The following is a 27,070-nucleotide window of genomic DNA, read 5'->3' on the forward strand; positions in this document are numbered from 1 at the left end:
TCAGGGCACTATTTATAGCTAGGTTGATGGGAAGATATTTGGTAGTATAACAGAGGAAGTCACACTGTATTCTTTGTTCAGTAATATTTATTTAGGAAAACACATTGTTTATTACAGTGATTATGAATAAGAAAAAGCAAAAGGTGGAGAAAGAAATGTGGGAGACATAGGAAGGGTTTTCTCCTGTGAATTTCCATTTTACAACCTGTTCTATAAGCAGATACCTTTCTAAGCATTCCTATTTCATATGTGGGGAAAAAAAAAGCTTCTGTGGTATTTAAAGCTTATGGTCTTTAAGCCCTGAGGAGCACTGGTAAAGTATTAAAGATTCAAATATGATTAAGCTTAATATTTTTTCAAACTTTTTGTTGGCTTCTAATAAGCTTACAGCATGTGCTATGTGATAAGATGATACTGAAGTATTATTTGAAAAATAAACCTCTAAAACATGATAAAATTTGTTGTGACTAAAATTCCTAGGTAGTCAGGAGTATTAGTACTGCAGTTAGGAGTTTGGCTCCTATTTTAGATTCCCATATGACAAAGCATTTGAAACACACACTTGAGTTCAATCCTTTTTCAGAAGAAAAATTCCTAATTATGTACCTACGTTGAATGGGATCTAGACATATCCTTAAGTGCTTTACTGGATAAGGCTGGACTGCTGAATAGGGCTCTTGGTGAAAAACCAGTTTTGTATGAGAAAAGTGACATCAAAGACTAAAAATGCTATCTTTTAAATATTCTGCTGTCACCACAGGAAACAGACTCCTGTAGAAATGGTAATTATGTGTAACTGTGACATCCTTGCTTCAGCATGTTAGCTGCAATTTGGAGTTGCAGTTTAAAGGCCTAACTTCCCTTTGGCTTCAGAGTTCACTTTTACCATGATACAGTGGATAAAGGCAGTGAGTTAAGTGCGTTGCATTGGATTTTTTTCTCTCATTAAATGGTGTTACTTATTAATATGTGGATGCTTGGCAACAAAGTAGGAAAATTGCAAGTGTGAAAAAGGCTACCAATTAGGTATCACACTGGAATACACTCTTGAATGGCATTTAGTATATGAAATCCAAAGTGGTAAACTTTTGACATTGGTTGCAATAGTATTTCATTTCACATTCTGTACCAGCTCTAACTTACTAATGAAAACAGTGTAGTGAAGAGGTTTTTTAAAACTTGATGTTATGATTTCTCTTAAACTTAAAACCACTGATTTAAAGTTTCTGTAAATCAAAACACTCATTAGAAACTGTGAAGTTACCCCCAGCATGTAGGAGAGTCTCATCAGTTCTAACATAATCAAAATATTTTGCAAAGAAATGTTTACTTACAAAAGTTGTAACTTTTACATTTCTAGGTGATGGCAATGCCCTTAATAAAGATTAGAGAAGTCAGCAGATATTAAATATAGTTATATATCAGAGGTACACATTAGAATTGAATGTATGTTAGTATTCTTTCACTGTTGAGATTTGAGTAAATGAAATTTCTTTGTTTTTATCACTGTTGTAATGTAGACTGTACACAAGTCTCAAGTCTTTGCTTAAAGCCTGCAATTTAATTGCTGAACCAGTTTTGAAGACTTTGGTAAATACATACACACATATGTGTGTATATAAATGTATATACACATACACACATAAGTGTAAAGCATAGATGAGTTTGTGTTTGGACATACATCCCCTGCATATACTTATCTAAGTGAATAAATGCAGGTATGTTACAAATTTAATTTTCAACAAAGTTTCGTAGATATATTGGGTATTTGTTTTTCATCAGCAAAACTCTGGAAAGTATGATATAAAAGGTGCATGGTATTTGAGTATTATATCTAAAAATTTGTTCTTGTAACACTGGGAAGCTCTGCAGTGAACTTCAAGGTCTGGATATTCCTAAACTTGTATAGAAACTCCAAGCAAATCTTGGATTTTAAAAAAATGAAGATTTGAAATGAATTATTCTGACCATGAGTGAAAAATTGATTGTATGTCTGTATATATATATGTATTCAGAAGGTAAAGTCAAGCTGGGCAGAAAACCCCACTTTTAATAAAAATGGGTTTAATACAGATACTTTTTAGAAATGAAAGCAAGAATGCTCAATGACATTTTGACTGTGATCAAGGTTAGTTTCATATTTCATATTTCTCTCCCTATTTTTCCTTTCTTCTCTTCTTTTTTTTAATTGATCTTTCTCTTCAAATCTTCTTCTTTTTTTTTTTTTCTAATTTCCTTTTCCAGTGCAGAGAAGTTCTTAGTTGTTTCATTATCATTTCTTTTTTCCAAAGTCTGTATTTTCCTTATTAAGCTTCCTTGGATATTTTGCAAGCTGTAAGCAGAACAGATATAACATAATGTTTCTCAGTGTATTTATTAATTTTATTTTATGATGTATCCCTTCAATCTTATTGTATCTTTAAAAGTCAAAATACACAACATCTAAGGAAACTATGGAAATGCTTCTTGCTGAGCTGGATATGGGTTTAATAGATCCCATTCAAGAATGACTGTTAATTTACATGACCTAACTCCATGGACAATTTTTTTGAATTGGTTATTTCCCTTTAAATTTTACAGCACACACTTATTGGATTGTATTTTCTCAGAGTAGTTAAGGGATGGGAATTTGTCCTCATTTCCCCCCTACTCTACTGCTTTTATTTCTATAGAAAGAATATCTTACATTTAAATTACTACTTTTAAATTTATTTTCTCCATGTGTGGTTAGTATACCAAGCTTTTTAAATGGGGGGGAGGGGGGGGGACAGGGGGAAGATATTTGTTACAGGTTTTGATTATCAGTAGTTAATTCCTTTGCCTTGGACTGATGTGCAGGAAAATCTAGGATTTTTTTGAAGAAGGAGGATTCTGGAATTGTGAGAGATACTTCTGTTACTCTTCTCTCTGCCATCCTGTGAAGTGTCCAGAAAATCTTCTTCCACTTTTGCAAAGTGAGGAATAATCCCTCACTTTGAGACTTCACACTGAAGTCTAAAACAGCAGTGACTGGGGAAAGGCACAGCTTGGGTGGTGCTGTTTGTTAACACCACTGATGAGTACCTGATGATTTGAAAAGACCATCAAGGTTTTTAAGACATATTACAGAATGAGCTTTCATTGTTTTCCCTTGTTTACATATGTGATCATAGAATATCCTGAGTTGGAAGGGACACACAGGGATCATCTAAGTCCAACTTCTGGCCCTGCCCAGGACAGTCCCAAGAGTCACACCGTGTGCCTGAGAGCATTGTCCAAACACTTGATGCACTGACCACTTCCCTGGGGGGCATTGCAAGTGCCCTAAGTGCCCTCTGGGTGAAAAAGCTTTTCCTAATATCTAGCCTAAATGTTATAGCTGATGTTTTCTTTAACCTTGCAATTACTAATTAATCATATTTTTGTTAAAAGAAATGATACTTTCCTCAAATATTCTGCTTCTGGAGTAATGTTTGCTTTCAAAGAGTCACATTAGTCTATCTATAACATAAAATTAATACCCTGTTCAGCCAGTTATTGCATCATTATTATTTGGTGCAAGTGTAAAGTGGCAGCATCTGTTCTTGTAATCTCAGCTGAAAATTTTCTAGAATATTTTGACCATCGTGAGCTGTAGATTCAGAGGCAGTGTAAATCTTTCCCATGGTTTTGTCTGTGCTGTGCATCACTATTCAGTTGTGTATGTGGTAGCAGTAATGTATTCACCCTTCTACCAGGTGAATGCTCCTGTGCTTGAGAAGGGCTTACAAAAAGGCAGAGAATTATGAGCACTCATTAGTTATTACCAATTTATGCTAACATACAAGGAAAGTAATCATTTAATCGTTCTGATTGAAATGATGGGCATGATTCACAGGAGATGTAAATTGGTATAGCCCTATTTAAATCAATGAAACTATACTGATATGTGCCAGCTGAGAATCAGGTCCCTCATCTTTATTTGAATAATTTAATGGTAGGCTGACCAGACCATTAGAGAATACAGTTAATAGAACAATCCCATATTGAAGCTGGAATGTAATATTAGATTAATTTTTAAATTTTTTTTCCTCTCTATTGTTCTGTTTAGTAGACAGGTCTTAGGTCAAGTTTAAGCTTTGAAGTTGCTGGCATAATGGTACCTTTAGCAAGCAACCACAATGTGGAAATATGTTAGAAAATATATTTTCACATTACTGCTAAAACAACCTACTTTTTGATGACTTTTGAAAAAAATACTTTTTTTACTTCTGTTTTCTGTCTGTCCTTAATCGTACCTGGTCTGGTGTTAAAATAGTAACTACAGTGCAAAACCAAGATGAATGAAAAAAGCTAAAATTACTGTGACTCAGCCAGGTCTTGCTAATGAAGGAACATTTCCCATTATATATATTAATTTCAGATTCTGGATATCTGAAATTAATACTATATACTATTTATATTATTTATATATATATTTATATATATATTTATATATATATATATATATATATATATATATATATATATATATATATATATATATATATATATATATTATTTATAAATAGTATAAACATGGTTGCCAGTGGTTTTTTTTTTTTTTGAATGAAAACATCTTAAATAAAATGATGAAATTTCTGACTCTCCCTGGAACTACAACAAATGTTTCTTCTCAGTTCATATACCTCTGGGACTGTAGCACTGGAAAATGGTTGCAAAACTCTATTAATTTTCCAGGTGCTTCGCACTGGGTTTCTGTCTTACATTTTATGCCTCACTATTTTTTTCCCCTGAAAGGAGAAAAAAAAGGAAAGATAAATTTGGTTTTTTGTTTAATTTAAAACTTGTTAGTAAGCTAATATATGAATGTATATTTTTTTGATTATTACCAGAGGTGTTTAGCAAACTGATGTCAGTACATTTTGTGTGCATATATTACATGCGTTCCATGTATGTATGAACTACATGGAGGGCCACATTATTTATTTCTATCATTTTACTCTGGAAAGTTCATGGCTACTTAAGAGCAGTTTGATTTAAAGAAATTTGATGTTAGGCATTTGAAGTTATACAGTTTTCTGCATTTTTTGAGTTGTTTCCAGAAACAAAATCACACTACTGAGATCCAGCTTAGTTTTGGGGCTGCATCAATACACTGCTTTATTTGGAAGTTGGTGTAATGACAAATTTAAGCTTTGGAACACAGATTTTAAGAAAGGAGTGAGACTAGAAGGAGAAGAAAGGATTGCTTCATTTGAACGGTCATTGTAATGATTTTGTACTTCACTTAATTGTTTTACCATTACAATACTTTTTATTTGTGTAGCACGCTTCATTCAATATGGTAAAGGAAATTTGCAGTGTTTTCTTCAAAATGAAATATCCCAGCAAAACAGAAATGAATATTTATATGTGTAAATGTCTTTGGAAATTATAAAATAAAAATAAAACATACGAGAAAAAAAAGAGAAAAATACCAATTTTACAATTAAAAAAAAAAAATTAGTTTCTACAAAATTTGCAGAATTAGTGCATGATTGAGGTTGGAAGGAATTCCTGGAGGTCATCTGGTCCAACCCCTCAGCTCAGGCAGGGCCACATAGACTCAGTTGCCCAGGAAGATATTCAATATCTCCAAGAATGGATATTCCACAGCCAGTCTGGGTGGCCTGTGCCAGTGCTTGGTCACTCTCACAGTGAAAAGAGTGATTCTTGGTGATTCAGGACGTGTGTGTTTCACTCCAGTTCAGGATGTCTGTCCATTGCTTCTTGTCCTGTCATGGGGCACCACTGAAAAGAACCGGATCCCCTCTTTTCCATTTCCTCACTTCACATATTCCATTGAGCCTTCTCTCCTCCAGGCTAAGCAGTCTGAGCCATTCCAGCTTTTCCTTGCAGGAGGAATGTCCAGTCCCATCATCATCCTAGTGGCCCTTCACGGCAGGCTGGTCAGTGGCTCCACATCTCTCTTGTACTGAGGAGCCCAGAGCTGCAGCACTGCACGAGTGGCCTCCCCAGTCTCCTCACCCCGAGTTCTCACTCCTTCTTCCTAATTCCCTTGTTCTGTCCAGCAAACCAAAGTCTCTTGGGTTTTTCCAGCTCTGGTTCTCACAGCCATTCTGTATATTGGTAAGATTAATTCATTTCAAGGACACATTATTGCTTTAATAGCAAATGATGGAGAATAAAGTCCATAAGTCCCATTTGCTGCTGTTTATGGGGAGACAATGCTAGTGAAAATACAAATCAAAGCAATTTTAAAGAGGAAGTTTGGACAGTGGTGAGGAGAGATTGCAGTGGTATTGACAGGGTAATAGCTCAGAAAAGGTAGTGCTTCTTTGGAAATGTTGATTGAAATAATAGTATAAATGTGATATAATATTTTGTTTAATATTAAACTGCATTAACTGACTGGAATTTACAATGATAAGATCGATATTTTTCTTACTCCTTTGACTTGTGTACTCAGAGAGTTTTCTATATATATATATGAATATATATATGAATTATATATTGAATTTTTGAATTATATATTGAATTATTATATTGATTATATATATGAAATTATATATGAATATATATATGAATTGATCTTCTTTCCATTCAAAAAGGTTTCCTAATGTAGTGTGACCTGTCAGAGTCTGTATAGAGACAAAAAGGAAGCAACAGGCAAAAGAGGATTTTGCAGGTAGAAGTTCAATAATAGGTAAGGATGAAAATATTTCAGCATCAACAGACATAAAGTTTTCTAGATAAAAAAACCCCAGTAATAAATATTATCTTTTACACCTGAAATCATCATCATCACCACCATCATTCTCAATAAGGCTTTTTCAAGAACTTTGCTATGAACTATGCAAGATAAAAGCTGGGATTATCCAGCATCTCAGTGCCAGGGAAGAGGCGACTGACATGAACACAGAATGTCAGTGTACTTGCAGGTATTAGTACTTTCCTCATGGACTGTGGTAACCACTGCTCTGCAGTAGATGACACAGTGCCAGTGTGAATCAAGAGTTTGTCCCCAGGAATATATAGGGCATGTCTGTAGGTATGTAGGAAGAAAAAGGAAAAAAAGAGCCAAGAAACCTAAAAGGTTTTCCTTGGCATTGGTTTTCACATGCTGAAACCTTCCTCGAGACCCTCAACTGTTTTCAGCATCACCTGAGAAAGCTTTTTTCCAGTCAGGATCAAAATTATGTTTGTCTTTTTTGGCATATGTTAGCATCTTCAAAGACTTGCATCATTCCTGATCTGTGTTTCTAATCAGTGTGTGTGTCTGAGTGTGCACACTGCAGCATGCACATGCACACACATACCAGCAAAGGAGCACCTGTGTACAGCTTTTCTTGCACTTCTTTTGGGGACTAGCACAGCTTTGTGTGCCCTCTCTACATGTGATTAAATATTAATTAGGCTTCTAATATAAGAAAGTGAGTTCACAGGCCTGAGTGCCGCATAAATAATGCATGAGGTACCCGAAGGCTCAGCCCGAGAAGCTGATTGGCCACCTTGGATTTGTATAATTATGAAGTTTCATTATTAACAGTGGAAGCAGTGGAGAGATTTGCTTAGCTTGAGGGACTTTGAAAGCATAAGCTGTCTCATTAGGGAAAAAAGGGAGTAAGGCATAATATGCAAACTTGTTAGTAAAAAAAAAAAAAAAAAAAAAGGAATAAAAATTAAGCATAGATTTTAAACAGGAGTATTTTCTATGTATATATAAACATTTCTAAGTTTATAAAAAGACTGAAATTCAAATACATGAGGTCTATACTACAGCTGTTTAATAATTTTGTTTCTAAGAGCTCTTGGTTAAAAGCTTTTGTTCTTAGTATAAAATAATCTTTAATAATTTACAGAAAAATCCACAGGTAGCTTAATGGGTTCTGCAAAGTGAGAGGTACGGAGGTGAAAGAGAATGAACACAGTCCAGGGTTCTTGCTAGAATGTGTGTTGTGCATGCAATTAAATCTCAAGGTCAAACAATTTACAGACAATTACTTTTCTAACATCTCCAGAAATGCCTGCTTACACGTCTTTAATTTTAAATGATACTGATATTCCAATTCTCCCCAAAGGTTAATGCTGACTAAATCCAGCTGTGACCTGACACGATGCGACAGCACAGTGCCTAATTATCCTCTGGATAGTCATTTACTTTAAACCATTAAAGAAATAGGCTGAGAGGAAGATTTAGGACCCAGAAAAAATGTTAGCCTGACTTCTTTCTTCTTGAGGATGGGATGGGCTGAAAAATAAAAATAAAATCTTGCTAAATGTTAGCCATTTGCTTTGATGGCAGAAAATTGTTCATCCCACTCTGTTTTTTTACAGGTTAAATTGCTAACTAGTTCATTTTATCCATTGCCTACGGCTGGCGCTAAATGTCAGTGACAAATTTTGTACTTGTCTCGAAGAATGAATTAAGTTATGCACAAAAGCTATAGTGCTTTTTTAAAGATGAGTGAATTGCAGAGAGGAAAAAAAAAAAGTTGCTCATTTGAAAAAGGATTATTTCGATTAAAGGCCTTTTCTATTGTAGTGGAAGACAGGTAGTGGTTTAAGATAATTCTGACAGTTACCTCCCACAGAGGCTGCAGTCCTTTACTAGAAATTTCTTTAAGAGCACTTGCATCAGATTATGCACTATGATTGTTATTGTAAGACCATTTGTGACAGTAAAGGGGGGGAACAATTACAGAAAATGGCAACTATTATTCATTAACTAAGGCAAAACTGGTCTTTCTTCAGTGAGGTCAGCATTCCATCGCCTTCAAAAAACCTTTCTATGTTTTGTAGCAGTGGCAATTAAACACCCCCTAAGTACGGTCTGCCAAATATTGGTGAGCAGGAACAGCTCATTCAGAAATTTCTATTGAGAAGACATGGCACAGTCTTCACAATCCATCTGGTTTTTAGTTGTCTGGCTCTGGTAGCACCCCATAATCTCCAAGCAAATAGTGTACCTAAGAATGATTGTTACCATCAGTGTTTGACACTCTGGACTGGTTTGCTGTCTGTGAGCTTCGGCTAAGGGAGCCCTACATGTTTGTATGTTATTTTATTTGGTTTTATTTTCATGTGGACTCTTTCTGTTTATTGAAAATCTAAAGGGAGCTTCAAAGTTAAGACTAGACTTTACAGCCATATCTCTTGCAGAGGGGCTTCATTAGTCTACATCTCTCACACTGCTGAGGTGGCATAGCTGATGTTCTGTTGTGTTAATAGGGCTTAATTTGGGCTATGGACAGTTACTACTACAGGGCAAAAATAATTTTTACTTTATTTTTTTGTATTATGGAAGTCCTGGTATTCCCAACTGTAAGCAGAATACCATTGTGCTGTGCACTGTAAAAAAACCACAGATTTGAAATAAATGTTTTTAGTGGCACCCACAGGTTTTGGCAGATACCTTTCTTCTCTCACTGTGTGCATAAATATTTTCACTGATACCAGCTGTAGAAAGTGGTATGGTAAATGCTAATCTCAGTACAGTCATAGCAGTCACAAATGGAAGTTAGATCTGTAATTTCAAGCTGAAAGCTGAAATGAAAAATCTAGTGATTATGCACTACTGCCCTAAGCTACTTCTCTCTTTCTTTCTCCTCTACACTCATTCTCAGGCAAAGGGATAAGTTTTCCTCCCCAGGAGAAAGAAAAATACGGATTATCAGTTTTTCTGGTGATAACGGTGCAACTCCTGAAGAAAGTCCAGCTCTAAAAAGCAATACATGCTGGGATACATCTCCCCTACCTTTGGATGCTATAAGCACAGATGTCTCAGTCAGAGCTAGGTATTTTTGCCCCTATTCTACTGAGGAGAGAAACAGGTATGACCAGATACATTCCATGTAATTTCAGGGTTCTTTTTAGAATGAGATGAATTGTCCTCTGAGCTGCTTGGTTCTTTCTGTTAAATTTAAAGAGAAACCCAACTTGGTTGTGGTTTTAGATTCCCACATTTGGGCATCACACTAATGATGATTATGCTATTCCTTAACTTCTCATCTCTGGCTTGCCTGATTGCTCTTGAAGAATTTATTTCCACTCCCTATGCATGAAATAGCATCCCTCAAAATTTTTATGAAGTATATTTTCAGCTATTTCTCTGATGTATTTGTTCCATTTTTAAATGCCCGCACTTTCGAACTTCCCTTTGATAAGCTAGTTGGAGCACCTTTGGTTCATATTTTTGCTTTTTTTTTAGGATCTTGCATCACTTATGTAATTTGCTTCTAAGTTTTGTACTTCACATGTTCATTACAATGTGAGTAAGTGTTACAAGAGTGGTCTCACTGAAATTTTGAACACAGATACTATTCCTTGCTTCCATTTTGTGATACATGAAAATTTTGTTAGTGACAAAACACTACATGAAGAAATTAAATTATACTGAGATAGATATTTATAATTTCCTGTAATATTGCTTTTCAAAGAAAATGTTGGGGTTTTGCTTCAGTTACCTCTTTTGTTGCATTAGACTACATAAATTTCTATATTTGTAACTGTACATTTTGCAGACTGCAGCCCTTCAGATAAGATAAGATATTGTTTATCATCCTACAGACCTCTCTGTATTGTTAGCTCAACTACCTGAAAATTATTTCTAAAAATATTGTTATATCTGGCCAACAGCTGTTGCTTAACTGTTTCTTTTGGCATTTACTTAACCCAGCATTTAATTTTGATCATTTGATCTATTTTATGATTTAAAATCTTTATAAAGAAACTATTGCACCTGACAGTGAGTCTGTTAGCCACAACTTAGTGACTTACCCAAATTTAAACATTTTACCTAAACTGTGCAGGCAAGCTATTGAGTGAGAGAGGATTTTCAGAGGGCAACCCATCTCACCAACTCCAAAGGAAAACTGATCAAAACTTAAATTAAGAACATGAGAAATAAAAAGGGGAAAACAACCAAAAAAAAAGTCTTTTCATATGTAACTTCTCCAGAAGACAAAGAGTGAAGGTGAAAAGAGATGAATGGTAACAGATGAGTAATATCCCAAAGGTGTGCAAACTGTAGAGTGGGATCTTTCAACACTGCCATGTTTCTCTTTGCTGCCTTCTCAGTAGCTCTTGGAAACTTACCTTATACTAAATATTTACTATTTGGATGGCATAATTTTCATGGGATGAATATCAATTTGTTTGAAAATTAGTTTCTATGTTTCCTGTTTTGTTTATTTGAGAAATAGGAGAATGCTGTTTAAGAAAATGTAATGTATTTTAATATGTCAGATATGATGTTCAGTTCTGCAGAGTAAAAGAAACACTTCATTTTTATTATTTTATTATTCTTAGAATAGAATTCTGGAAATTATACCTTTTCCTTATAGCTTTTTTTCATGTCTTAATTACTGGATGGTCTCCTGGTAAATTTTATGTTTTACCAATAGTTGTCATTATGTTCAGTTGAAACCTCCAGCTCAGGTTATAGAACTTTTCTGCTGAATCTTGTTACCAGTCCCAGGACAAATCTGTACTGATCACAGATTCTTATCCATAGACCCTGCTTGTGTAAGAGCACTTTTGGAGTAAGAAAAGACATACTCATTGAGAAAATATTTCATCACTGGTACAGCTGTAGTTTTGAGAACAATCTTCCCAGTAATATTACTTCATAAAATAAAGAACTGAGTGTGAATATGTTTTGGTGACAAAATGACTAAAAATATTTGAAATATTTCCAGTGAATAAATGTCATCTAATTTTTGTAAATGTTGGTGGAATATATGTGTAGTACTAAGTAGTACAGAATATACCGTTGTTTAATTTTATTTTCCTTTTAAAGCTAAATGCATAAGCTAATGTAAAAAATTCTGTTTCACTAGTTCTGTATAGTAATTTTCTCTGTGAACATTTGGACTGAAATCAGTGGGAATTTTGTGGAATAAGTTAAAACTTTCTGTGAAGGTGGGAAAGAAAATATTTTTCTGACTAACAATGCTAAGAAGCAAACGAAGGGTAAATATATATAGATTCTGGTTAAAAATTAACAACTAATGAAGTGAGAACAATGCAAGGAGGGTGGAGGTGGATAAAGCACAAATCTCATACTAAAATAATTTTGGAGTATATATTTAATTTCTTTCTTATGGTGCTATCCTTCACTTGTTGAATCCAAGTGTCTGGTAACTTAGAGTAACAGCAATTTTCCTTCATGTTCTCCTCTGAATACTTTTTCTCTCAGTAATGAATTAATGGTATATCCAGGTAGAAGTAAAAATATCCCTTTGGTTACAGAAGGAAGGAACAGTGCCCTGGCTGCAAGCTCAGGTCCTGATGGGCGCAGCAGGACTGAGCCCGTGGCATGAGCAGCATCAGGCGCTGGTCTCCCTCAGCTGAGCGTGCCTAGGAGGCACATTTGTGACTAAAAATGGTTCTAGGAAAGAGAAAGGACGATGTGCTGTTTGTCTGGAGGGAGTCAATCTACTTGCTGCTGGCAGTAAGGTAGTAGAAATCATACAATGTGCAACCATGGAAAGCTTAAAAGCAATCAGTGAGGTTGTTGCCTTAATGATCACTGATATAAAATAGACAGTGAAAACCTGGAACTCTACTGCATCCCCATGCAACAATTTGTGAAATCTGAGCTTCACAAATGCAGATTTGAATTCAAAATGGTCCATTTTCTGTTTGACTTAATAATAAAATCTTGTTAATGTTTCACTGAAGAAAGCTTTTCTATGTATAAGAAGAATTCCATTTGTGGATTTTTGAAGTGCCATAGTGATTGAGTATTGTGACAGACATTATGGGTTGGGTTGTTTTGTATTGTTTTGTTTTATGGCTTCTTGTATGTTTGGGGTTTGTTGTTTGGTTAGTTTGGATTTTTTTTTCCCCTGAATGTGAAATATTTTCACCTGAAAATCGCTATCAACTGAAATTTATTACTTGGTCATATGGCCAAAAAGCTGTTCCGGCACCATTTTCTTCTTTCCTCATTTTTAACATTCATTTTTCTTCATCTTTTCTTAAGTGATAGTTTCAGTCACTTTCTAATAAGTAGTTTTACAATTTCAGAACATCTCTAGAGACCTGCTTGTCAACTCACTTCCCCTCAGGATAACTCAGGGTCCATTTGGAAAAGTTGTATCTATGCTGGATCCTCTAAGAGAACTTAACCCATAGTCTGTCCTTATTGTCTGACCCATTCAAAAAATGTATCCAGTTATTTTCAGGTCTAAAATCAGAGCTGAGCCTAGAGTAATCTTAAACTTAAGCCGTTATTGTTCCAGTGATGTATGGATCCATGCTTCTGGATAGCTTCTTTCACAATGAGAGATAATTAAGTTTTATTTCTAGTAGAAATTAAAATTTTATTCTTACTTTTTAAAAAAATTGTGTTACATAGATTTGCATGTCTCAGATGTATGTCACTGAAAAAAAATAACACAAAGTATATTTAGAAATTGTTGGTTTGTTCCAACATGAAATATGATGAAAGGGAAGCAATCATCACCTTACTAATTCTTTTTCCCCTGTTATTTCAAAGTCACTACATCCAGGAGAGAACACATTTGGATGTTTGTCAGAGATTCCTAAGTTGTAGCAGAAGCAGTATACAAGCAAGAACAAAGTCAGATTAGTTTATTTTTGTTTTGTTAAATACAGTCTTGGCATGTGAAATGTTCTGGAGCTAAGGGCATCGCATAAATAGAAACTATATTATGCTACCGTGTTTATCAAATGCTCCTCATCTACTGCACCACCCCCATAAATCCACCAAAGCTGTTATTATTCAGGGGTGGGAAGGTGGGGAGAATGGAGTGAAAGCTACAGAATGATTTAACACTGTGGGAACTTAATCAATAAGACTGTTGCAGTGAACTCCCAGGAAAGAGTGTTGTTTTCCATCCAGATGATAATGAGGCAGACTAGCAGCAACCTCTGGAGGAGGAAAGCTGGAGCACTGAATGTGTGGTACAGCTTTGCTAGTTGCTAATTAATAGTTTGAGGCCAGACACCTTTTTGCCATCCTGCTACTTGCAGTTTCTTTCTGGCTTGTCCCACATACCTCTTTCACTACTGGGGTCAGTCGGTGCTAACTTAGATTCTGGAAACCAAATTTAACAGTACTAAAAATTTAAGTTTACCTTTCTTCTCCCCACTTTGTTCTTGGCTTCTCCCCACATGTTGCATGGCTGTATAGCATACAATCCTTCCTTACATTGCAAAAATAGTTTATTCTTATTCCTTGTGCCTTGTATTCTAAATTTATACAGCTGAAATTATTTTGGTGTTTGAAAAATGTGGTCAGACTGGAAAATATCAGCAAAGGCCAAGTTGAATAAAAGTTTAATCTAAGTAATGTTTGTGATATGCAGATTTAATTAGTTTTAGGTGGTGGTAGCTTGAAGAGGTTGGGAATGCTTGTTCAGTGGTACTTAAGCTCAGTATTGATTTTTCTCACTTTTATCTGGAGTCCAAAACAGAACAGGGCTCCACTTTAACAAAGCTAAAGCTCTGGCTGAATGATGCCATTATATCTGTATCTTTGCAACACATATAAGAAGCAGAGAGAAAGCAAGTATTTCTTCCATTGCTAGGGAAGAATTGAAGCAATGGAAAATGAAACAGTGAGGTCAAAGTCGGCTGTAAGTAGATGGCTGTAATACAATGTTGGACACAATACTGCAGTCTAGCAGTGTATTGAATCCAGGTTTTTGAAGCATATTTAATGGGAACATCTAAAAGCATGTTATAGGTAAGAGTGAATTAATGGATTGTTTTGCTAAAACATGGGTAAAACCTGCTACACTCACTAGGAAACACAAGATGAAATTTGTTTTAACACAGAGAAAATAAGAATAGCAGTCAGCAGCTATCCTTCCAGGTTTCCAGGCTAGTAGCATCACTTCTACACCATCTTACTTCTCTAAGATTATTTATTTGAAGATACTTGAAAACTTTTCTTAAAATGTTTCCCACACTTGCTATAATTAATCAATGCTAAGAACATAATATTATTTTTATTGGTGATGCATAATGGCTTTTGTTGCATTTAGTTTTAGTTTACATAATATTTTTCTAATTATTCTGTTTTCCTGACTCTTGGTTGCCTCATCTTTTTGCTAAGCTTGTCACAACTCTTGTAGTCATCCAAAGCACCAGTATGATAGCAGGGGAAACAGTGGAGAAACTGTACCTGTGGGGCAATGTATTTTTCTCAGCTTCACAACAAAAGGCCATTGAGACTAAAAATGCACATTTGATTTCTGCTGATATGAGAGGTTCTGTACCATTCTGTACCATTCTTTCATATTTTGCCACAGCAGATCAAAATTTATATAGAAAACATAGCATTATCTAGAACTTTCTAGTACCAAACATTTTTTAAAAATGGTATTTAGAGTTTGAAGAGGTAATACAGATACATTTTTGCACTGAATTTAAAAAACACCCATATTAAAATCACTTAATCTACTAATGAGTGATGTGAATCAAACTTGTATTCAAAAATATTTCTGTTTTACCTAGACATTCAACTGATGTATGCAAAATTACCTAGAAAACTTGATTTAGATACAGTACTCCTGCAGAAATTAGGTATTCATTTCCCTAGGCAACTTTCATTTTTTGAGCCTAAAAATAGCACATTCACAGTATAATTTGTAATTAATAAATCCAGCTGGTATTTAGAGACTACTGACAATTCCACTGATAGTATTTTTTCCCACAGCATTCCTCTCTGTCCCTCAGTAGTGGAATTGCTGCTGCTCTGTGCTTTCAAAGTAAGATGTTTAGGGCAGACTCCTTTCTTTGGGTCAGTGTCTGGGGCAGCACCTACTGGTCTGGTTTCTCAGGTCAGAACTTGACATTCTAAGAGACAAACATGCCATTAGTAAATTATTTAGTACTTTAAGTGTCTGTCATCTCATTCTTTAATTCTGGTTCTCTTCAGTGACTTATGCTGCAAAAAGGTTTGATATCACATTTGTATGGGAGGGCTGAGTAACACTTCACAAAATAGAAGATATCTTCATAACAGAAAGAAAACAGCAATGTTTTATTCATTGGTACACTGAAAATTATAGTGCAAATACAGATTTAATTTGGATTTCAGCACAGGGCTGTCACAATGGCATATGGGCAGAAACAGCAGACACCAGATCAGGAGTTGTGCCTAGTAGGCACCACAACAATGCATGCACGAGCACATGGGCACAAATACACACACAGTTCCTAAGTACAGTCTTTGTCCTAATAGATATCCATATATTGCTCATGATTTACAATGATTTTTGTTTGCAAACCAATTGTATTTTCATTTTCTTTTGTGCTTTGACAGGATATAATTATTTCTGAAACATATAATAGGATCAAAGCATATTTCATTATTAAAGAACTTATTGCATTATGTTAGTGCCCTCCTGAATGCATGAAAATGTTAATCCAGTTTTGTCATATTTTTCAAATAAGCAGTTTTTTCGTATGAAAATTTTGTGAAATTAATTGTTTGCTTTCTCCCAACCTCTGAGGGGTCTATAGCTTCAGAAGATATCAGATAAAGGATGATGACATATAATGAGAGCAAGATTTAGCTATTAAACTTCATTTGACTCACTTTAAATATTGATTAGAGAAACACTTCTGGGCAAATATTTATATTGAGCAATAATATAATTCAGTGACTTTTTTTTTATACTTTCTGAATATCATTATGTCTTCAGTAATTTAGCTTAGAAAAATACATTGTTAGTCATGGGTTTTATGAAAAAGTCCTAGATAGACGAGACCAAGAAAGAAGAGTAAAATTTTCCAGCAGTAAACCATCATTCATAAGATGCAAAGATACTCTGTGCTGCATAGCTTATATCTGGCCTTTCCAAGGGTTTAGGACTGCCGTACCTGGGATATTGGCTTCAAGCAATTTCTTATATAATGCTAATGTTGTGACAGATACTAATGAAACCATGCTGTTTCTAGATGAAGCTGATATTGCATGCATAGGTAGAAAAGGTAATTTCCTTATTCACTTTCTTAATGAACTCAACAAGGATGAAGGAAACTTAATGCATCTATGAATATCTCCTAGATTTTATTAGTTTTCTTCAGCAAGAATAAATTTTTTGTATGTTTTTGTTTACTTGGTATATACCATATATAACAATAACAGCTGAACCTAATTGTTGCATACATGAATGATGTTTCCTTTTTAGGGGAAAAAAAAGCATGTAAAAAATCTCAATAAAAATCTTGTAAGAGTAAGAAACATCAACATTTTTGTGTTTTAAAATTTCTTCCAAATTCTTACCCAAATGGTGAAGATTTCAACATGTGTGTGAGGCATAAAGGGACCAAGTATGTATATTATACACAATATTTGAGTATAATCTCAGTGTGAAGGCTGTGTGTGATGTTTAATGACTAGTTCTTGTTTCTTTAATTATGTTGAACCTTTGGTTACTAAACACCCCAAACATTCACTGAAAGTTTGAGGTATCCAGGTTGGAGGGCACTGTGGACCCTCCTCGCCCCAAGGCAGAGCTCTCAGCTCAGCTGTCACACACTGAATGTCTTGCTTGTCTTACCCAGTGTTGCTGGTCCAGGCTATGAACCAAATACTGCAGAGGGGGCTAAAGAATTAAGTGCTTGCTATGGACTTGAAAGGATATAAATCTTGACAGTGGTAGCTGAGGAGGGAAAGGAGAGTGTGAAGTCAGTCATCCAGATAAATCTGCCGTGTCCATTGATACTTTCAGCAAAGTTAGATCTCTGACAGAGAATATTTTTCCATTAGGTAGGAAAACCAGTACAAATTTAACAGCCATTTGCATGTATTTCTTTTATTCCAAGTCCTTAAAGATAGTTTTTGCCTATAAGAAAAATTCTCCTTGGTCAGTTTCTCAGTGAGTCCTTGTCTATGCTGCTACCTAGATTTCAAGCAAGCTTCTTTAATTTGGGAGGACTACAAAGTTTTGTCTATTGCCTGTAAATACTTTATGAAATAGTCAAATCAGTTTTATCTTGTTTGAGGTTGTAAGATGTCATTAATGATTGTATTACAGATGTATACCATTACAAAAACCTGGCTCTATATTGAAATGACATCCACATGTACATATTTCAGTAAAATTGGATCCTTCACAGTTTCATCTGAATTTTGAACTAATGTTTAATAGTTAATTTTAGATTGTATTAAGGTAACTAATTTATATATTTTTTGATTCATGATGTTTAATATTGAGATTCCTTCAATTCCTTCACCTGTATCTTACTTTCTTACTGGAATATAATTTCTTATTGCTCTAACTCATATTGTCCTCTGTCAAGTAAGAAGTAATGCAATGTATTCTTTAGACCCATTTATTGGAATGAGAAGAGTATGTACTGCTCGAATTGAGTCAGGAACAAAATCCACATAGTGGTTTGTAACAGAGAGGAAAGAGATGTTCTAAATATTCTACAATGAAAAACTCCCAAAAGAAGCCTAGGTTTCAAAATCTTTAAGTGGTAAACTAAGTGAATAGGTAAACACTTGAGGTGGTTTTTGTCATCCCAAGACATGCAGAAGCATATTCTGAGATATATATATATGGTCTGTCTGCTAAAATATGGAGGTGAGCCTGAAGTAATACTGTAGGACAGTACTTCCTGCTTTTGTCAAGGAATGATCTGGCCTTAGGGATTAGTCCACAGCCTGGCTGAAGCAGAGATTTTTCTCAAACCAATGAAGGTATAATATGCCAGAAGTGTGTGGGTGTGCGACAGCTGCAATTTAAAATTCTAAGGTTATACAGATGTCTCAGGAAAGGCCCAACCTCTCTATGAAATGAAAAGTATAGTTTTAATTTGTCCCAGGAATGGCAGTGATTCTAACATAATTCATCAAAGAAGGCATTTGACTACAAATCAACTGCATGTCAAATGTGTTTCTGAATCAATATGGAGTTTCATGCTATGGCAGTGTATCCAAATCTGTTTTTCTGATAATTCAGTTTACAAGTTAATCTAAAGTACTGTAAGACTTTTCTTTGGTAGATTATTAATTTCTGATTTTTCTGCTTAACTGTTTTTTTTTTTTCTTTCTGGTCAGATATTGTCCCAAGTTTCTATGAATGTAACATTCTGAATGTGATGGTTAATAAAAGCATATCAAGTTCTAGGAGATATCTTGCCATTTTTTTCCCTTAATGCTTTCTATCAGTGTTTCTGACTTGTTTCTGACTTCCCGTAATTGTGTTCCTACAGCAAGTTATTTCTCTGTATATCTAGGCTGATAGATGTTTCACGTCCAATCACATTTTCCTTATATCCAAAGTGACAGATTTTCAAAACTTCTGTAGCTTTGTAGTTTCAAAACTTCTTTCCTTTCTGAGCTAGTCCAGGGCTTATTATCTCCTTGGTTTCTTTTTTCATTTTTGTAAATACATGGGCCAATGTAATGTGAAATTCAGGATCTAATTTGTTTAGTTCTTATTTTATTTTTGTTGCTTTTTGTGTTCAAAGCATCTTCTTCCAGTGTCCTCTTCCCCAGGCAGTGGCATAGTTAAGTCTCTCCTTCCAGCATAGAAGCTGAGCATTCTTCCCTATTGCTGTGACATTTCATGTAAGCAGAGATTTAAGCCTAGTTTTACTCACATCTTCTTGTATAAATGCCAGTCTGGACAGCATCCTTATGGACAGTGATTGTGTAATGTCTTCTTTTGGTTGTCTTGCCTATGCTGTTGTGGCCTTGCCACATTTTTGGCCTTGTCTGTGTGAAACTGTAGCTGTGAAGGCCCTACTACAGACTGTACTTCACTAGTGTGTAGTACCCAGTAGTCTGTAGTTGAGAATGACTGAATCAAGGATAACAAAAACACAGGCCTCTGTTCAACTCATAGATCCTCAAGAAAATGTGATTCCACAAGTAAAATGATAGAAAATACCACATAGAGAAAACATCCTTGATGGAAAAGGAGATTTTTTTAAACTCCACTCATTACAAATTCTCTGAAGATATGTAGGACACCAGAATAAGGCTTAAACAGCACTTTCAGTAAGCAACTGCAAAAAATAGATATCTTAGAATAAAGACGTTAAGTGGTGGTGTTACTTCTTTTGATAGGATGACAGTCACGATGTTTTCAGTTGTTCTCACTTAAATCAGCTAAGAAAACTAGCGGTATTGGACAAATTCAAAGAGTATTCAATTCCATATAAATATAAACCACATGCATTTTCTAAGCATTTTCTAAGTCTAAAGTGTTTGGGAGTTATTTAAAGGCAAGCTTGAATATTGCATGCGTAGGGAGCTAATTGAGTGCTTTCTCTGGGACCCTAATAAGTCTGGGACCTTGGACAGAAGATTTTGAAAGTTGCCGACTAATCTAGATTTTAAATCTTTAAATTTTATTTTCCTAAGTGAGACCAGGAAGATGCTCAGAAGAGCATACTGTAGGCAATACCTTGATGCTGTGGGTACAGTAGAGGGTCTGCAGTGCTGCATGAAATACATTAGGCAGAGCAGCATTTGCAGACCAAAGGAAGCACCACAAGTGTAACATTCATAAAGATAAAAAGTTCAGGAAAAGTCTGCTTTTTGAGAAAAAAAATTGCATGAATAGAGCTGCATAGATTTTAAGTTTGTAAATTTCAATATTTTCAGGCTCTCACAGGACATCACTACCTGAGTGCTACCCCAGAGAATCAGTAGTGGAAAATGCAGTCAAAGATGGCTGTCAGCTTGGAAGAAGCAGGACATAGAGTGATTTATGTCTGAGCAAAAGCAGTAATGAGATTCTGTAACATTAACACTACAGGAAAAACTGAAATAGTAGAGAGAAGAGGTTGTGCTTTTTCATTCAAAGTGTATGCTAAATGTCTGTTGTTCAATTAAAAAAAAATCTTTAATGGAATCTGGGAAGAAATCCCATGATAAAATTAAAATTTTGGCAATTCTTTAATCTCTGACTTCAGTCTGGTCCCTGTAGAGGTAGGGACGTCATAGGAGAGGCTTTGGAAACAATTGCTGGGAAGTAGTGAGATTTCCACAAACTCAGAGTACACTAACCGAACTTGATTTTTCAGTAGCCTTGTCTAGGATGAAATATGGACTGAAATTTTTAGTCATGCACACTTTTTGTAGAGACTAACAAAAATCAGTACTACTGAGTACATTGACACCATTCTTTTTACTCTCTGCTGTTGTTGAGGTGTCAGGCCTGAATGGGACTATGTTTATAGGCACTAGGATAGTGCTGCTCAAATTATCAAAGAAAAATATGGTGATAAGAAGACAGAGATTAGAAGCAGAAAGTCCAAGGGAAAAATACAGTATCATGGGTATTGTGCAAAAAACCATGTTAGAGATATCTGTTTCAGCCTGTTGCATATGTCAGAGATGTTGAAGATCAAGTTAAAAAAAAGATTCTTGTTGATACAACTTGTAAAGATTCTTCCATGGGACCAAAGCTGGAATAGATTTAGATAGAAGCTAGTTCTGGGCTAAGTCACATTTCCAAGACTGCCCTTTGGAAGCTACTTTAGGCAAAATACAGTCATATATATAAGTTTATTTTCTCTTAGCACAGTAAATTTAACATCTGATAATCACCCATATTGTAGCAGACATAAATTCAAACATATTATTAGATTTAATATTCTGACTATCACCTTGTAATACATACACTGATCTTATGTTGTGGTTTAACAAAGGGAATTAATCAGACTATAATACACAGAGGATACAAATCACAAAGGACCAGCTCTGTCACCTTTAGTTGCCCCATAAGTGTTAAACTACCTGTGTATTTTATGCTTGGATGTGCTTCATCTCAGATCTGGAGAACTACTATATTCTATACTAACAGTAGTTTCCAAAAGAAATGTGTTTAGATGTAACAATTTTGGATTAGATCTCTTTAATTTCTCTCTCAGTTTGACAAACATGCTCAGCAGACACACAGAACTATGGAAAAGGAAAAATCCCCCAGTCCCCAAACCAAAAGCCACAGACTGGGACAAAATACTTGTCAGAACTGAGAAATTATCAGAAGTACTTAATTTCTTAGATTCCTGATGAATCCTACAGAGTCATTTACAATTAAAATGAAGAAACTCTTAGAAGCCTTGTCTTAGGTTTGGTTGTGGGAAAAAAAAATCTTAATTTCTAAATGCTTAGACTCCATTTTTGATTGCCTAAATCAACAACTTTTCCAGCCTCAGATTGCTCAATAAAAAAAAAGCACAATGATTTTGAACATTATTTTAATTAAATAAAGAAAATTAACTTTGAAATATCATAGCAAGTTAGGGCTTTATTGGAGGGATTTTATAAGTTTCACCTGTAAGAGCTGGGGCCGGGATTTGGAGGTGGGACTGTGCACTGACAGTGTTGTGAGTGCAGTGACAGCCCACCATACGTGCCCATTGTTTTGTATCATTAGCACTGTAGTGAATCTCAGAAAAAAAAGAAAATGTCCAGTCTTTTTTATTACTTCACTTTTCCCCCCTCTTTTTTATTTTTTCTTTATAAAGCACCTAATTTAGGCCACAGACAAAAAGAAAATGTATCTTGAATATGCATCACAGGTTCCAAAAATGAAAAGAAATTGGATTTGGATAGCACTTACTCAATAGACAGATATGATACATGGTAAGAAGGTGCACTGTCTGCCCTGTGATAGATTAAACTACTTTGTAGGAAAATTACTGTGAGCCAGTCACCACCACCACCGTGGCTAAATCTTTAATAAAATTCTCTTCCATATTCAAGAGCGAGGTATGAAGTACACAATAAGCAGAGAGGAGTAGAGTGCCATTTATCAAACCACAGCTAGGTCTGTAATCTCCTGCTTTATCCTTTTTTAGTACTTTATTTGTCTTTATTGTTGCAAGGAAGCACATTTACCCAGGGCAGTGGGCTTTTGGTGTTGATAAACCTTTTTGCTTTAAATTCTACCTGTGGGGTTTTTTTCTTTTTTCCTTATTTTCTTTTTTTTCCCCCCTTTTTTGTTTTTCCTTCTTGATCAGATACACATCTGGTCACTCTATGGGAGTAATTAGTCTGTTTTGGTGGTCCCTGACTTGTTACATATTCTTTCACCCTTCCTTGCCTGACCTGACCCTACCTCTTTCGTCTCTATGCTACAAAAAGAAAGGGAAAAAAAAAAGATATTATAACAGCTAAGACATTTTAAAGAGAATACTCATGCCTGTGCAGAAGACGGTCTGGGGTGTATTGCATAATGCTTTTTTGAGACTATTTGGCAAGATGGCAGTGTTGAATCATGTTGCAGTTGGCCCCTGGGTGGCACTACATGGCTAGATCTGGGACCAACAAAATCAGTTTTGGATAAATGCAGAAAACATAATTGAAGCATTTTTCTTCCTAAAAATTAAAGACTTTAACTAAATTTGTTGTTATTTGCTGAATTCAACACAAATCCACAGTATTAATAAGTTGTGTTCCTCTAATTGAACGACATTCCAAAATGTTCCCTGTGTCTTGACTACCTGGTAATATCTGGATCATTTCTGGGAACACCCTGATATTAAGTACAGATTCAGTGGAAGGGTTCCTATGGGTAGAAGTATGTGACTGGAACTGCTTTGTGCTGCCTGAATATGCATACTACCAGTCTGTGCTGCAGCCCTGGGGGTGATTTTTTTAGTACTATTATAACCCTTTTTATTGTTTGAATAGCAGTTTTATGACAAAACATTTATATTCAGCCTGCCTTTGTACTTGACTGAAAGAGAGCAATCACTGAGAATGATAAGGCAACAATGGTAATGATAACTGCATTTATGGAGGCTTACAGAATTTAAACGGGCATGCAAAAATAGACTTACAATAGTGCTCTACCTGTATTTGAACTGGCTTGGGTATATTTCTTGTGCCTGGCCCATGTTTGATTGTTGATGGATATGTTGCATTTTCTCCTGTTTTTCTCTCTCATGGCATTTTTTCTGTATGAGTCTTACCAGTGTGAACATCAGGTTTATCTTAGCACTGAAAGGTGTCCAAGTAAAATAGAGGAATATAACCATTTTTCAAGATCCACATCCCAGAAATTATTGCTTAATTTACATATTAAGGTTTCAGAGTTTGTGGTATTATGATCTTGCATCAGAATGGTCATTATCTCTCTTTCAAGGTTCTACCTCTCAAGAAAATAGGCAATTCTTTCACTATCCCTTGAGAAAAAGTAAGAAATAATACTGGACATAGGAAAGCAATCCAAGAGTTTAAGATCAGTCCTTCTGTTGTTAAATATTATTAAGGCAAATCAATTCTAATTTTTTCTTCCTTTGCTATGAAGTTTTCTCTCCTCTATGGTTCACTCAGACATATCCACAAGGACACACATGCACCCACATTTGTGTATTTCCTTAAAATTTCTTGCTTATACAAGAACATAAGACAGCAATGAGAAGGTTCTTTGTGTTCTGGGAGGAAACAAATAGTTCCTGGACCTCCAAATTTTGTGTGAGGGAAACAAAATTACACCAAAGTCTGCATATATTTTAGTATGGGTTATGAAGAAAGGAGGTGTGCACTATACGTTGTCCTAAAGATATTTTAAGGCTACGTCCAGCCACACTGCTCACAGACTGCAAAGTAGACTTACTGGTGCTAGAGGGTTTCTTACCAAGGAAGAGACTGCTCTCATGGACTTAGAATGACACATTCAGCCTATTCACCTAGATTTTTTTTCAATATTTTGGAATCATTTTTTGAGGGAGCTATTTTATATAAAGACCCCTTTCTGTAAACAAACCAATGTATATTTTTATAGAAGTGAATGACAGTTTTAAAGACCTTTCAAATTTTGAGCCATACATTTAGGTTTTATTGTTTTTGAGAGATGGGAACCTCAGTACAGCCCAATTTCTTCCATACTTTAGTTTTCCTATGATATAATTTCTGTCTTGACCTGTATTTTAATTTTTCTGTATTTACCCATCCATTAGAAGTTTACAGTATATAATATCTAGGTCAAAAAACATTGTGAAAATTAAGTGAATAGAAATGTAAAAAAAAAAAGTTTGGTAAAATCAAATATATCTTTTATTTTATTTGTGTCTTATTTTTCTATTTCAGAAGCTCACTAACTACACTCCATTTTTTAATGTATGTATATGATCATTGCATGTTAACCTCTTCATGTGCTTGTCTGCACTATTTAGGCTTTAAATATGCTTAAATTAATAATTCAAATTCTCTTTTGCAAACGAAATATAAGTAATGCAAACATGAATTCACTTTGCCTTATAGTATTCTGGAATGCTGCATTCAAAGAAACGTCATTTTCTACTAAATGTCTTTCTAATACTTCTGTGCAAATGATACCTTTTCCCCAGGCCCAGCTACTTAGTGGATATTATTGAACAAATGTCTTTTATAGGATCGAAAAAAGTGAGGCATTATGTGAAAGAAATTTTTGAAAATGTGCATGGACTATTTCGGAATATGCTTAGTGAATATTAAGCAAACACCTGAAGTTCCTGTGCTGCTGCCTAGAACCAGCACTTCATTACCTATTACGTGCAGTGACTTTGAATTTTTTATTAGGTACTGGTCTCTTAGCCTGTAAGGCTTGTGCATGATGTCTATGAGAGCAATTTCCAGCCGAGCAAAGCCTTATCACAGATTCACCTAAAAGGTAAGGATATTTTTTAATTTTTAGTTCACATGCTGAACAGCTGCCTGCTGAACACCTGCCCACGGAGCAGGAAAGAAATTTGGTTTAAGGGTTGATTATGCATGTCTTACTCATATACAGTAAGTCCAGAAATAGGCATGATGAACTTCAGATAAACCCAGAATATGCAAATGCAAAGTACAATACCAGAATATTTACCCCCTAATTTTGTGCTCCACTACATTTTTAGTGCTTTTTTCTTTTTTTATTTTCAGGTTGGTGAGGACATAGGAGAAAGGCTTATATATGCTTCTGATTTATTTAGTTTCTCCCAAATCTGCAGTGTTAATATTTTAAAAAAACCAAAGTTGAACTATGAATCTGGCAGGTAATGTACAAGAATCATTGTGCTTGGCATTCCTCATATTTGCTAAGGATGTTAACAAATATGAATAAGTATTAGGAAAAAAACAGCAAAGATGGAGGAAATGATGAAAAATCAAGAAAGATAACTAATCAGAATGTGAGGAGAAAAGACACAACAGTAAACCTAGAGATCCTAGGAATGAAGGAATGCTTTGATTACTTTTTCACTGAAAATGGCTTAAATAGACTTTTGAGAGTAAGGGACCTTATTACAATGGGTTGTGAGTGATGAGTTTTAAGACTATTAGCTTGAGAAATTCAAATCAGGTAATTTGGGGGTAAAAAAGTCTCAAGAAAGCATGGGCTACATTCTGAATGTGGTGATAAACTGATGGTTAAAAGAACAGACTTTGGTAAAAAAATAGAAGGAGTGACAAACTTTGAAACCCAAGACCAACAGGGATCTTCTTGGTCTCCAATTTTCTCATAGCATAGCATCATAAATTTAGCAGAAATAACTTTCATCTTAGAAGTTTTTGCTTTTTGTGATAGCAGTCTTGTCTTGGACTTTCTTTTAGAAACCGATTTACTTTTCCACTTTTTTTTTTTTTTTCATTTCCAATTTATAAATAACTCTTGTGCCAAAAACTGCATCTGGATTAGTAACTGTCTTTCAGTCTGATGTTTTATATTTCAGAGCAACTTATTGCCATTTCTTCTTTAGCCAATCCTTATCCACCTTTCAATTTCACTGCTTGCCTAAGAGTTTTCAACTTTAACTAACATTTTCACACGTGTTGTTTCATGAAATGCCTTGCTGAAATCCAGATGGATATTTCCTCAAGCACATGAGTTATCTTATTAAAAGAAAGCTATTGGTTTAGTCTTCCTGCAAATAGTATATGCTGCATTCTAAAGCTGGAAATGTCTCCTTTTCTTGATCATAGGAAACCAGAGATTTTAGTGATTGTGTAATGAAATCATTGCTCACGCAAAGGGAGAGCCTTGTCATCCACACTTTCTGAGCAGAGAATTTGGGTCATGCCATTTAAAATAAGGTTTTCTTGAAAGAAGTCTCTTTTTGATACTGGGACCTTAATCCATTCCCCAATCAGACTGAGCATGCATACCATGACAAATCTTTCCTCCATTAAAATCAT

At 35.1% G+C, this 27,070-nt stretch overlaps 1 protein-coding gene across 13 annotated transcripts in view; it reads left to right on the plus strand.

Annotated features, from left to right (window-relative positions):
* The window catches only part of LOC113458862 (uncharacterized), a 197,014-nt gene that overhangs the window by 42,018 nt on the left and 127,926 nt on the right, over nucleotides 1–27,070 (plus strand). For 7 of the 13 annotated variants that reach the window (XR_012579780.1, XR_012579781.1, XR_012579782.1 and 4 more), the window contains one exon: nucleotides 25,475–25,565. The exons of 3 other annotated variants lie outside the window; for them this stretch is intronic. Coding sequence is in view for 1 of the 10 variants with exons in the window: in XM_074538542.1 (XP_074394643.1) it covers nucleotides 25,490–25,565; nucleotides 25,820–25,827 (84 nt within the window). In the remaining 9 variants the exon portion in view is untranslated. Of the gene's footprint in view, nucleotides 1–25,474; nucleotides 25,566–25,819; nucleotides 25,949–27,070 lie in introns of those variants that run through there. 3 more of the 13 variants (XR_012579777.1, XR_012579778.1, XM_074538542.1) reach the window with 2 other exon arrangements.

Source organism: Zonotrichia albicollis, chromosome 3 (assembly GCF_047830755.1).
Source record: "Zonotrichia albicollis isolate bZonAlb1 chromosome 3, bZonAlb1.hap1, whole genome shotgun sequence".
Taxonomy (NCBI): domain Eukaryota; kingdom Metazoa; phylum Chordata; class Aves; order Passeriformes; family Passerellidae; genus Zonotrichia; species Zonotrichia albicollis.